The 12,980-nt window shown below is 28.3% G+C and overlaps 1 protein-coding gene across 1 annotated transcript; it reads left to right on the forward strand.

Annotated features, from left to right (window-relative positions):
- The first annotated feature begins 6,673 nt into the window (after positions 1 to 6,673).
- On the forward strand, positions 6,674 to 8,950 carry LOC129612527 (uncharacterized). Its single transcript, XM_055526183.1, has 4 exons — positions 6,674 to 7,588; positions 7,715 to 8,017; positions 8,256 to 8,473; positions 8,542 to 8,950. Exons 1-4 carry the CDS (start codon positions 6,674 to 6,676, stop codon positions 8,948 to 8,950), a joined length of 1,845 nt encoding a protein of 614 aa, XP_055382158.1.
- Positions 8,951 to 12,980: the final 4,030 nt, after the last annotated feature.

The raw sequence follows: 12,980 nt of genomic DNA on the forward strand, positions 1-12,980 counted from the left end.
TCTAAACAAACTTTTTCCTTAAAATTTTCCACCTAACTTGAAATAAAAAAATTTTAATACAAAAAAAATGTAGAAAAAAGGCGTTTCTAAGGGTATTTTCATTTGTCATCGCAATTGTGTTATACATGCATAAATATATCCTTTAACATTATGTATGTATAAAATATAGGTACATTATGTATTTATAATAAAGTCTTTACATAAATATATACGTATACATGAAGAAAAATTATATCGGAAAAGAACGAAATTCACTTGTTGCACATTTTTCAATGAATTTTTCAAAGGATACATGATTGAATTGCGTTTTTGCCATTATGTAGCACGATAGCATTTTCAGAAATACTTATAGGTATTTCTGAAAATGCTGTCGTGCTATCGAATCTGGTTTATTGTATTCTAAATGGTATATAGGATTCCTTTGAAAAATCTAACAGAAAAAACAACGCATTTTTTAAGAAATTTGGTACGATTTGGATCATTCGAAAGTGAATTGATCATTGTGAAAGTGACACACCTTGGATTGGAACAGAATATTTTTAACTTTAATTTGATTCAACTAGCAAATAATGTTTCCACTACAATAATAATAGTAATAATACATTAAAAAAAGTGGCTAAACGTAACGGAAAGGTAAATAAATTTTAGAATATGAGTCAATTTTTTTGAGAAAATAAAATTTCAATCTCTGAATTTAAAATATTTTACAAGATTTCCATTTTCAATTAAATAAATTCTATTTGATTTTTTCGTACTTTTCAAAAAAAATTTATTATTATAATTTCACTCTATCTGTCCGTTTGTCCGTTAGGTTTTCCCGTATGTCTGTTTATAAAACTTTTACACTCTTTAATATATGAAAGGTGAAATGTTTTTTGCACATCGAACTTTACTAAAAACTTATTCGTTTAAAGAAGGTTAGTTTTTACGATAGTTCGTAGAAATCTTAATGACAAAGTAATTTGGAAAAACTTTTATAATAGAGAAACTGAAAAACTTGTAGCTTTAATGATTGCACTTGCATACACATTCATTGAAAACATTTTCGGAATTAAAAACTTAAATATCAAAATATAGAAATTACTTTGAAAGGAATATCATATAAATGCTCATAAATTTATATAACCCAACAAGCTTGCCAGTGACATTTATTTATTACACAATCATATTCATTATGCATACAAAATGTAATTTGTATACGCATATGCAACTTAAAATTTGAAAAAATCTTATATAAATAATATAAGAAAATTTTCGGTTAATGCCCAAATAAACACATAGAAATTTCCTTAGAAATAAGAGAAGAAAAAATATAAAATGAAATTCCAATAGGAAATCTTTGTAGGCGGTAACGATACTGCGCATTACTCTGATAATAAATTTTCTTTTATTTGTATTTTATTTACAAATAAAATCAACTAAAAATATAATAATAAAAAAAAGGAGGATAATCAATTCCACTGTCAAAATACTTTTACAACCATATGCAAAAATATTTTTAGGTACCTACCAAGAATTTTATAAGTACCTACAAAATATAAAACAAAAAAAAAATAAAACAAGAAAATTAATGGTTATGAAGTTATGCATATTGAAAAACTTGTTATATACACACATATACGTACATTGCATTAATAACTGTAAAGTTTTTCATAATTTCTATATTCTATAATATTTTACCGTTACTTTGTGTTATTTTTTAGTTGCTCTCCTACTATTTACTGTTAAAATGTGCGATATCAACCTACGTCAACTATTACATAATTGTATTAGATGACTCTTTCAGAACTTTTATACATTTTTAATTTTATTATATACCGTTATTATGTGAAATACATACATACATGACTATTTACTTGCGCACGGTCGTATAAATTTATGTGTGTTTTTATTTATGTATAAATGTATTTGTGTTTATAAAAATATATATTTGAGGGATTATTGAGTGCCAATATACTATGTGAAAAATTCTTTTAGAAAATTTTATTTTAATTTTTTTTTATCCTTTCTGTTTTTTGCTTTTTATATCCTTTCGTGAAGTCCTTTCTTTGTTAAAATTTCTAGTTTTTTCATTCATTTTTTTTATTTCTTTAAAATTGTTATATTCATTTTTTTTGTACTTTCAATATAGAAAATGGAAAAGTTTTATATTCATATATGTAAGGGTGAATACAAGTAAATATTTTTACCTGACAAAAACCTATCGGAAAAATTTTCCAAGTTTTAGTTTAGACATAGACCATAACGGAATTATGTACATAGTTCTGCTTTAAGGAAAAAAAAAGTAAAAAAAAAAGGGGAATAACTTGAAATAAAAAGAAAATCCGACAGGTTGTATCAGTATGTTTACGGCAGGTGATCTGAACAAATATTAGAAATAACGGAATTTTATCAATACCGTTATATTTCTAGTAATATTAAAAATTAAAATTTAAATTATATACGGGAATGCAAATTGAATTATTGAAATGCCAATCAATAAAAAAAAAATTAGCATAAAATGTGATTTATTAAATTAATGAGAAAAAAATATTAGATTTAAAAAATAAATAAATTTCAAATATAGTGAAGAAAATTAAAATTAAAAATGAATAAAGATTAAAATTTAAAATAAAAAATCAAAATAAAATTAATCTAAATGGCCAAATAAAAGTGAGTATCTTAAAATATTAAAAAAAGAAATATTTGAAAAATATTCAGCGCTTCTATAAAATTCAAAATTTAATATGAACGAAAACAAATATGCGAAAATAGGGAAAGTTTCAAACTGAAACCAAATGTTTCTTGGATTCAAAGTTTGAATGATTCACACCATTAAGCAATAGAACTACAAACCAATTTGAAAGATCAACTTTTATTTGAAATACCTATGACTTATTTAGAACCACGTTTTTTTTTTCAAATAATTTTTTTGTAGGAAACATTGCTCATATTTTAATATGAATAATTACACAATTCAGGCATTTTCGAATGTAAAAATTACAAAATGAGATTTTGTACTTTTTCTCATAAATAATATCTGAGAAAAATAATCCTTATAATAATTAACTCCTTATAATAATTGCAATGTTTTTAAATTTTCAAATTTTTTAAATTGAAACAAAGATGCGTAAGGTTAGATTTACATTCACATCATTTCGGCTTAGGTTATATCGACAACATTGCACATAAAGCATTGGTCATTGAAACAATTTGTCGTTTATCTATATTATAAAAACCAAAAAAAAACTATTTTTCAGGAGATGGGGGTCTGTCGGTTTATCGGTTTACCTATCTAAAATTTCTGGATTCCAATTCCGATATAGTTTAACAACAATCTACTTATCCTTATTATTTATAATAAGCTTTCGAAAATAATTTAACCCTTCCGTTCAAGTTCCTTACTAATACAAGTGCATTTAAAGTTTTGATAAAACCTAAATATAATTGCAGTAATAAACAAAACATTTTGTTGTATGGTGCTCACGTCACACTTTGTTTTTCAAATAATTTGTCGTTCTCGTTAAATTTGAAATAGTTTAATTTTTGAGATCAGCTCAAAAGTAAATGGGGTTGTGACCTTATGTATATAAACAACTTTGAAAGTTTAGGTAGTTAAACAATATTATGATTACAATATTTTACTTTTCTAGCAATAATATAAATAAAATGTTTAATGACAACACGATCCTGTGATATTAATAGAAATGTATGACTGTGAAGGAATTGCTGAAAAAACTATCATAAAAATTCATACCGTCTCAACTTTTTAAAATAATTCAAACAGTTCGTACCATCTAAATAATTATAACGATATGATTAAATTAAATTTTGTGATATAAAAATTGCGGAATATAAAACTGCACAATTTCGATGAAGTTTTCGATCCTATTGCCAAATTGGTTTGCACCAAGTTACAGCAGTGCAGATTGTACCTTTTTTATGGCTGCTAAACAAACAATTTTTCGATTAATCTGAAATAAATATACTTCAAACATTTATGCATAGTTGATAAAATTATAACGTACAAATTGATAATGTATTACAAATCAGTGCTAAAGTCAGTTATCCATTTTGGTTTAGAGTATGCAAGTTTCCAAGCATTATTTCAAACATTTACTTCATTTATAGCTTATATAAGTACAGTAATATTCAGTTAGCAAAGTACAAGAAAAATTTCATATAGCTAGTCCCAGCCCTAAAAGAATTTAATTTAAAACCTAAAATTTCAAAAAAAAAACTTTATGAACGTAAAAATGATTTTTGAACTCACATTTTTTAAACTTTAAAGTTAAATTCATTGGTTCCTCCGCTTCGAAACGAGTTGATGTGCTCTTTATAAAAAATTTGAATAACATTCGCTTTATTTTTATCAATTAATTAATAATTAAATCAAGAAATGTAATTTTTATGTCTTTCAAAAAGATAACTTTAATAAAATATTAATCTGAAAATCTCTCAGTTTATTTCACACGAACCTAACAACCTTCAAAACTTAGTCGACATGATTTTCCGCTTAACACTAACTAAATAATGAATTCAACTTAACATAAATAGTTTCAACTTAGCATGAATAATTTCAACTTAACATAAGTCTTCTATAATGAAGTATATTTTTCAAAAATTAATAATTATGTTACATTTGCAGTAACAAAAACAAATAAAAAATTGTTAGCATATGACCGAATGCAACGTGTTTTGTACATTTTAAGGAAGCTCTTGGAGAAGATTACAAACACTTATTTTAAATATTTCTTACAAATTGTAGGACGCTAGCTACATTTTAATTATCATACCTAGAAAAATCAGTAGAGGTTAACTTTATGCTATCCGAATTCCATAAAAGTTCAGCAATTAGTTCCGATAGCAAACGGAGCTAAAATATTAAATTTAATGAAGTTCCGTCAATTATTTCTTAAATATGATAAAAAATGTAAAATTCACCCCTAACTATGTCTCCGAGCTCCGATACTGTCAAAAAATTTATAAGATTATTGTTTTATTTTAAAAAATGTGAATTTTAGCCGTAGCAAAAGCCCAACTACTAACACAAAATTTCTTCCAAAAGTTACATGGTTTCCCGTACTGCCAGAGAAAACTTATTTAAAAAATTTGAAGTGAACCTATTGGAACATTTTCTTTAAAATCATTAAAAATATAAACTCGGCCCGTAAAAAACTTCAGTTCTCGTAGGTTCACATATCCCAGAAGTTAATCAATCGTAATTCAGTAACATATCTAAAGTATACAATACGTAGGTTATGTGAAGGCAACAAATTTCGCATCTCGAGTTTTCGAGGGAATACACTTTTCCATAGTAGGGAAATGTAAATAAACTATTTTTAGCAACCTGCCGGTCTGTCGGTCCGTCGGTCTGTTGGTCGGTGTGTGCACGCGTGTATCTCAAGTTCGGCTGAACCGATTTTGATGAAATCTTATATATAAGTTTATTTCCACCATGGCACGGTTTGATCAACTTTTGGGATATATCAGGCCTCGGGAACTGAACTTTTAAGCGGGCCTGTTTTACATTTTTGACAATTTTGAAGAAAATATTCAACCGATTTGCTTGAAATTTCATATATAAGCCGTCCGCGAAAGCTCCTAACTTCTGGAAGAAAATGTATATTTGACCCGTCATCAGCAACCGTCTCTTTGCTGATGACGGGTCAAATATACATTTTTGCGTATATAAAGAGAAATAATCAACCGATTTCATTGAAATTTAATATTTAAATTCCTCGTATTAAAGCAATGAACATACAAATTTTTTGGAAAGATCAGGGCTCGAAAACTGATCTGCGGGCCGATTTTACATTTTTAACCATATCCACGAAACGAATTGATGGAATTTCTTGAAATTTGATATTTGTGTTCTGGTTGTTACAAAAACTAATTAGCGAGCATTTCAGGGAATTCGGGTAGCACAAAGCGAAACTCTACTAAGAGCAAAATTTACATTTTTGTACGTATGTTAACTATAAGCTTACTAATGTCCTAAGAATTGGAAAGGAGTATTTAACAGACATTTTTATAATATTCTGTAACAATTTGACTTAACTAGACAATACACATTGCGGTCGGTTATTTGCTGACCGCATCAGATTTTTTAGGTATGTTAGCTAACTCCTTTAAAACTGAAAGGAATTGTTCAAAATGCATTTTCACAATCTTCTGTAACACTTTCACTAAGCTAAGCAATATATATACGTTGCGGTCGGTTATGTGCTTACCATATCAAATTTTTTATTTTTGCAGGCACTGTGAGTTATTATCATTCTATTATAATTTTTTTAATTATTCTATTATATATCAGCTTTGAAAAACAAAGGAATTTTAAACAAAACTGTAGTACAAAAAGTTATTTTAGACAAAAAAATAAATAAAATAAAGTCCCGTATTATGAAATATAATCACTGCACCTATAATCGGAATAAAGACAATAATATATATTAAATATATTTTGGAAATTAAACTTGCGATTCGATAATTTAGATTAGATTATTAGATCTAAATTTTTAAATACCTGCGTAAATTATAATTCTTAATTTCAATTCTCTTATTTTTCATTCAAGTATCATGATCTGATTCTATTATAAAAAAATTTAAAGTTCCAAAAACATTTTTCTTCTTTTTATTGCAAAATTTTACAGATTCGTTTGGACATCTTTAATATATAAAAGAAGTTATTCAAATGGAAGGAATCATGGAATATAATCGCTTACCTGCAATAACAACATTCACACAATTCAATCGTCCAATTTCAATTTTATCGCCATTAGACTTATCATTGAGGCAAACATCAATTCCAATAACACCACCATCAACTCCTTCGCCACCACGTAAACGGTTACGAAATCCTAATGAGGACATTAACAATTTATGGCGTCCACATTCTTTCGGTTATTTTGACAATTCACTTTTAATTCCCTGGAATAAAACCATATCAACAACAATATCAACAGCATCGTTGACAGCAACAGTTAATAACAATTCTACACAACCTGTAAATTCAATAGTTACAACATTACCACTAAATCAGCAAAAGAAATTTTTAGAAAAAAGTGAAAATGAAAATAAAACGATTATCGTTGAAGACAGTGAAAGTAGTTCCCCCTCAAAAATAACATCGGTAATTCCAAAAACAACAACAACAATAATGCCGAAAGAAATTCCAAATGATTTAACTTCGAATGCAAAGATAGTGATTGAAGATCCAGATGAATCAATTATTTTGACTGAAGATGAGGGTGATTGCGATAAACATCATAATGTTCAAGAGATTCTTGAACATATTATTGATGATGATGAAGATGATAATGTTGATGATGATGATGACGATGAAGAGGAATTCGTAGATATTATAGGAAATGATGATGATGTAATTTCAACAAATTATATTTCCCCAAATATTTCCGCAAATAAATTATTTGATGTAGACCAATATAAAAATGAAAATGAACAAAACCACAACTATGATAGAGCATTGACTGGCAATAAAGTTGTTTATGAAGATGTCGAATTACATAATAAAGCTATTGAAGGATTTGCAAAACTTTTCGAGAAAACTTTCATGCCATCACCAATGAATAACAACAACGAAAATGATGTTGATAAAAACATAAATAATCCCCAAGAAATAAAAAGTAATATTCCTTTCTATCAATCACCCCAAGAATTAAATTCCAATGATAATAAAATGTTCAGACAAATAATTAAAAGTAAATTTGAAAAGAGGCGTTTAAAAATGAGAAAGCAACATATTGATGAGGATAATAGCAGTCCGGTATCTGGAACTATTATAAGAAAATTGAGAGAAGACGAAGAACTTGTTGTACGTAAAGGTGACATTGATCCTGCTTTTAATGTTGTAGAAATAACAGATGAAGCTAAGGCTATACTGGCTAGTATTGATAACAAAATTGGTTCATATATTTGTCAATTATGTCGAACTTTATACGATGACGCATTCCAGCTAGCTCAACATCGATGTTCAAGAATAGTTCATATAGAATACCGATGTTCAGAATGTGATAAGGTATGCTTACATTAATTTTTATGATTTTTGTTTTTGTCATTTTCGAGTTTCAAAATAGTAAAAATAATACTAATATTAGCTATTACTGGTGATGTATTAAACAGCCATTGATTAAAATGTTCTAAAAAGCTACAGTTAATCTAATTGCTTAAATTTTTACTTGTTTACGCTGTTAAAATTGTGTTAATTTTATTGTCAAAGTTTTAAATTTCAAGAAAATTTTTATTTCTACTTTCAGGTGTTTAATTGTCCTGCAAATTTGGCTTCACATCGTCGTTGGCATAAACCAAAATCGGAGGTCTTAGCTTCTCAAAATAAAAAGCAATCATCAAATTCTGAAAAGCAAACAAAAATATTATCAGTAACAGATTTGACTAATGAAAAGACAGAACCTGATGAATCAAGTAGTGGGGATGGGGTATTTGCTTGTACTGAGTGTGGAAAAAGCTTCAGACGGTAAGACATTTAAAATTCCCTATTTTTTTTTGTCAAAAACTTATATTCAAAATTTCTTCTCTTTTCAGTCAAGCTTATCTAAAAAAACACTTAACTTCACATAAAATGCTGGAAGATCTTAAATCTTTAGAAAGATTTCGATTACAATCTGTTACAACTCAAATCAATAATTTTCCATTTTATCAGCAGAACACAAATCTACATAATCATCCGCCAGCCACTGGAACTGGAAATGTTTTAAATACTTCAAATCACAACCGTTTCTACATAAATAATCCTGCAGCTTCTACATTACGTTTTCCTCCATTATTTCAAAACTTTGATCAAAGATGTTTACAACCATTTAATGATTTTTACCTACAACAACATTTAGACAGATCAGCTTTTCAATATGTTCAACAACATGGTTTCAGAAGTCACCAATCAAATAATTTATTACCTTTAACGCATCCGGCTCAAATGACTACAGTTAAATGACAAAAAATTATACGACCTGTCCCTAGAATTGCCTTTAACTCAAATACATCTGCATGTACAACAACAACAACAACACAAGCTATTCCTCCAATAGTGAATATTGCTTCAGCAATTAGTGATGCTTCTTCGACTCCTATAAACGTAACAGAAAATTGGTAAAGTATAGATAAAATTATATCAATATAATATTGTCTTTTAAAAATGAGATGCGTGCCATGAGTTATCAAAATTTTTTAATTTATAGAAAAATTATGTTATATATTTAAAATTATTTAATTAAATTGCATGTATTATTAATCACATTTGTTTGTTAAATAAAGATAATAATAAATTATGAAAAAAACAAGTAAAAACGTTTCAGTCGGTATGAACCGATTGAATTATACCCTGCACCTTTCATTGTTGTATAGCAATTACTCAAACCTGTGAAACCATTTTATAGAAACTTCGCGGATATGTCTGATCTATAACTGAACACACAACTACCAAGTTTCGTGAATTTGACTTTATTATTTTTCCAAATATTTAAAATTAGCTTTTGGAGTTGTATGGCAGGTACCTGAACCTGCCAAGCAATTTCACTAAAACTTCGCTAATATATCTGATCTATAATTGGACAGACAACTGCCAAGTTTCATGGATCTAACTTTTTTACTTTTCCAAATATTTAAAATAAGCTTTTGGACTTGTATGGGAGCCACTCGAACCTGTCAAGCAATTCCACAAAAACTTCAGAAATATCTTTGACCTATAATTGGACACACAACTGCCAAGTTTAATGAACCTGTCTTTATTATTTTTCCAAATATTTAAAATTAGCTTTTGGAGTTGTATGGCAGCTACCCGAACCTGTCAAGCAATTCCACTAAAACTTCGCAAATATATCTGATCTATAATTGGACAAACAACTGCCAAGTTTCATGAATTTGACTTTATTATTTTTCCAAATATTTAAAATTAGCTTTTGGAGTTGTATGGCAGGTACCCGAACCTGTCAAGCAATTCCACTAAAACTTCGCAGGTATATCTGATCTATAATTGGACACACAACTGCCAAGTTTCATGAATCTAACTTTATTATTTTTCCAAATACTTAAAATAAGCTTTTGGAGTTGTATGGGAGCCACTCGAACCTGTCAAGCAATTCCACCAAAACTTCAGAAATATCTTTGCCCTATAATTGGACACACGACTGCCAAGTTTCATGAATCTGACTTTATTATTTTGCCGAATATAAAAAATTTGCTTTTGGAGTTGTATGGCAGCCACCCGAACCGGTGCAGCTATCTCATTAAAATTTTTAGAGCATATGTAGAATATGATTGGACACATGTATACAAAATTTTATATTTGTACCTTTATTAGTTTTTGAAATAATTAAAATAAACTCTTTGAGTTGTATGGCAGCTACCCGAACCCGTTGTCCGAATTGGTCCAATAACAATAGGGTTCGTCCTTGGCACAAAAGAAGCAACTTGTGAAAGTTTGGTGTCGATTGCATTATTCGTTTTTGAGTTATCGTGCGATCGGACGGACGGACGGACGGACGGACGGACGGACGGACGGACGGACGGACGGACGGACGGACGGACGGACATGTCTAAATCAACGCAGAATTTTACGCTGAGCAAGAATATATATATATGTCCATACCGCAGATGACTCCTTCAAGTAGTTACAAACTCCATACCAAAGTTAATATACCCTTCACGAAGTGCAGGGTATAATAAGAATACATCTTTTTCGTACAAAACATTTTGAATTTGTTCTGTCGCATACTTTGTGTTCGATGTCATTGCGAATGCTAAAGGCTTCCCTTCCCAAGCTTAATATTTAAATAAACATTTAAAAAATTTCATATATAAAAAATTTATTTTCCTATTATAAATTATTTGTTTTAAGGACTTTTTGCTCAAAACCAAAACAAAGGAAATTTTTAAAGAAACTTGAGAATACTCAAATTGACGTTTATTTATTTAAATATACATAATATTCATAACTTCAATAAATTATAAAATTATTTCCATATTAATTATTGTTACAACACCCATGGTTGAAAAAAAGAAAACGGGATAATAGGAAATTTGATGCAGATGACAAAAAGGTAATACTTGCAGTCTTTGTTGATTTGAGGAAGGATTTGAAACAGTTGACCGGAATATATTAATTAAAAAATTGATAATGTATTTGCCATAACGACAAAATAAAAATGTTTATAGAAATATGGAACGAAGAAAAAAATCTAAATACTCCAATTTACCAACAGCGCCAATACAGCCACTGTTGAAAACATACATAGCTATTTAAATCCTGAAATGTTTGCTTTTTAATCGATCAATGGGTATGAGTTAAGGTACTTGAGTTTCAACTTCTCCCTAACTTCAAAACAAAATCTGGGACCAATCTGCGAACTGTTGACACATGCCGAAAATGTTGGCTATGGTTTTATACTGTGCCGAAGAAATGAGAGCACATAATGCTCTCGCAACCCGTTTATCAATGGAATCGTTTTTCTAAGATGCGATTCTTCTTTTTTTAAACCTGTATTTTTTGAGCTCAGTTTTTCATAAGATTTATATTCAAGTCTTAAATTTTCTTTGAAGAAGACTTCGCCGTTGCTAAATAAATCACGTCCAACGAAAGATCTAAACCTGTCCTAAAATAAAAGAAAACCAAGGCTCTGAATTATTTTTATAAATGCACATACGCGTACCATAAAAGCCTATTAGTACTTTTCATTCTAATCGAGCCCATCATGTATAAAACAATTTTTCATTTTAAAAATTTCACACTGAAACGTAAAAATTTTAAATTTTTTAATTAAGAAACGATCAACGCCTGCTTAATTGAAAAATTTATAATAATTTAAATTTAAGAAAAAATTAAATCTGGAACTAAAATAATTTCTTTTTATTTGAACTCAAAACCGAAGTTTTTCTATAGTTAAACTGGGGTTACAGTTTCAAGTTTCAGACTAAAAATTAAAATATTGAACTAAATATTTTTTACTGTGTAATCATATTTTAATTTTCACAATTCCAACATATACTCATAACCAGCATCTTAATAATTACTTAAAGAACCATATTTACAAATATTTCAAGAAACCAATAATATGTCATAAAATTACGTTTATCACTTATACATTACTCAACAACGAATTCGAGAACTATATTTTCGAGATCAACAATATATTCGAGATTGCGTATATCCTTATAACATTTTGATATAGAGAAAATCTTTATAGCAGCGCTCTCTTTATAGACTGTAAAAAATTCGCATAAAATAAATTTCGAATATTTTTTTTTGCATTCTTAAGTATATCTTTCAAAACGACTCTAAAATTGCGTCCTATAGTTAAAAAAGAAATCTGGTTCAGTACCTTGTAATTATACCACATAGATTTTAAAAAGGAGGAGGAAGATGGAATCAATTATCTGTAAAACAAGTCAATGATTACTCCATGTGGCATGGTTCCGCAGTTATAAACATTTATTTATACGCAGGAAAAATGTGATACCTTATTTTTCATTTTATGAGAGACTCCTTGTTTAATATACATATAAGTCGTGTGTTTGTGTAATAATAAGAATGACAATAATACATGTAATTTATATTATATAACAAGAAGCATTCAGAAAGAAGCTTTTGCAACTTCTACATTAGGGAATACTTTCTTTATTTTCCCACATAATTCTAGCCACTTTCAATTAGATACTTGAGTTACTAAAAATTTGCTCTTGATTAAAATTTAAAATTTTCTTCTCTTTTATTTCTTAATAAAAAACTATGACGAATTTCAATTTGCCCAGCTAACTAAATATTCCTTACATAATGTATTTAAATATTCCTTACAAAATGTATTTTTAGAACATCTAATGCCCAACTTTTTTTATTTTTTCATTTCCGTTGGTCATACGCCATAAAACAAACATTAAAAATATTTCTCCTGCACATATACATACAATATATACATAATCACAAGTACTCGCACTTTTGCAAACAAAACGATTGACGAGGACAATTTAAC

This window comes from Condylostylus longicornis, unplaced genomic scaffold, assembly GCF_029603195.1.
Source record: "Condylostylus longicornis isolate FDR11 unplaced genomic scaffold, ASM2960319v2 ptg000004l, whole genome shotgun sequence".
Classification (NCBI taxonomy): Eukaryota; Metazoa; Arthropoda; class Insecta; order Diptera; family Dolichopodidae; genus Condylostylus; species Condylostylus longicornis.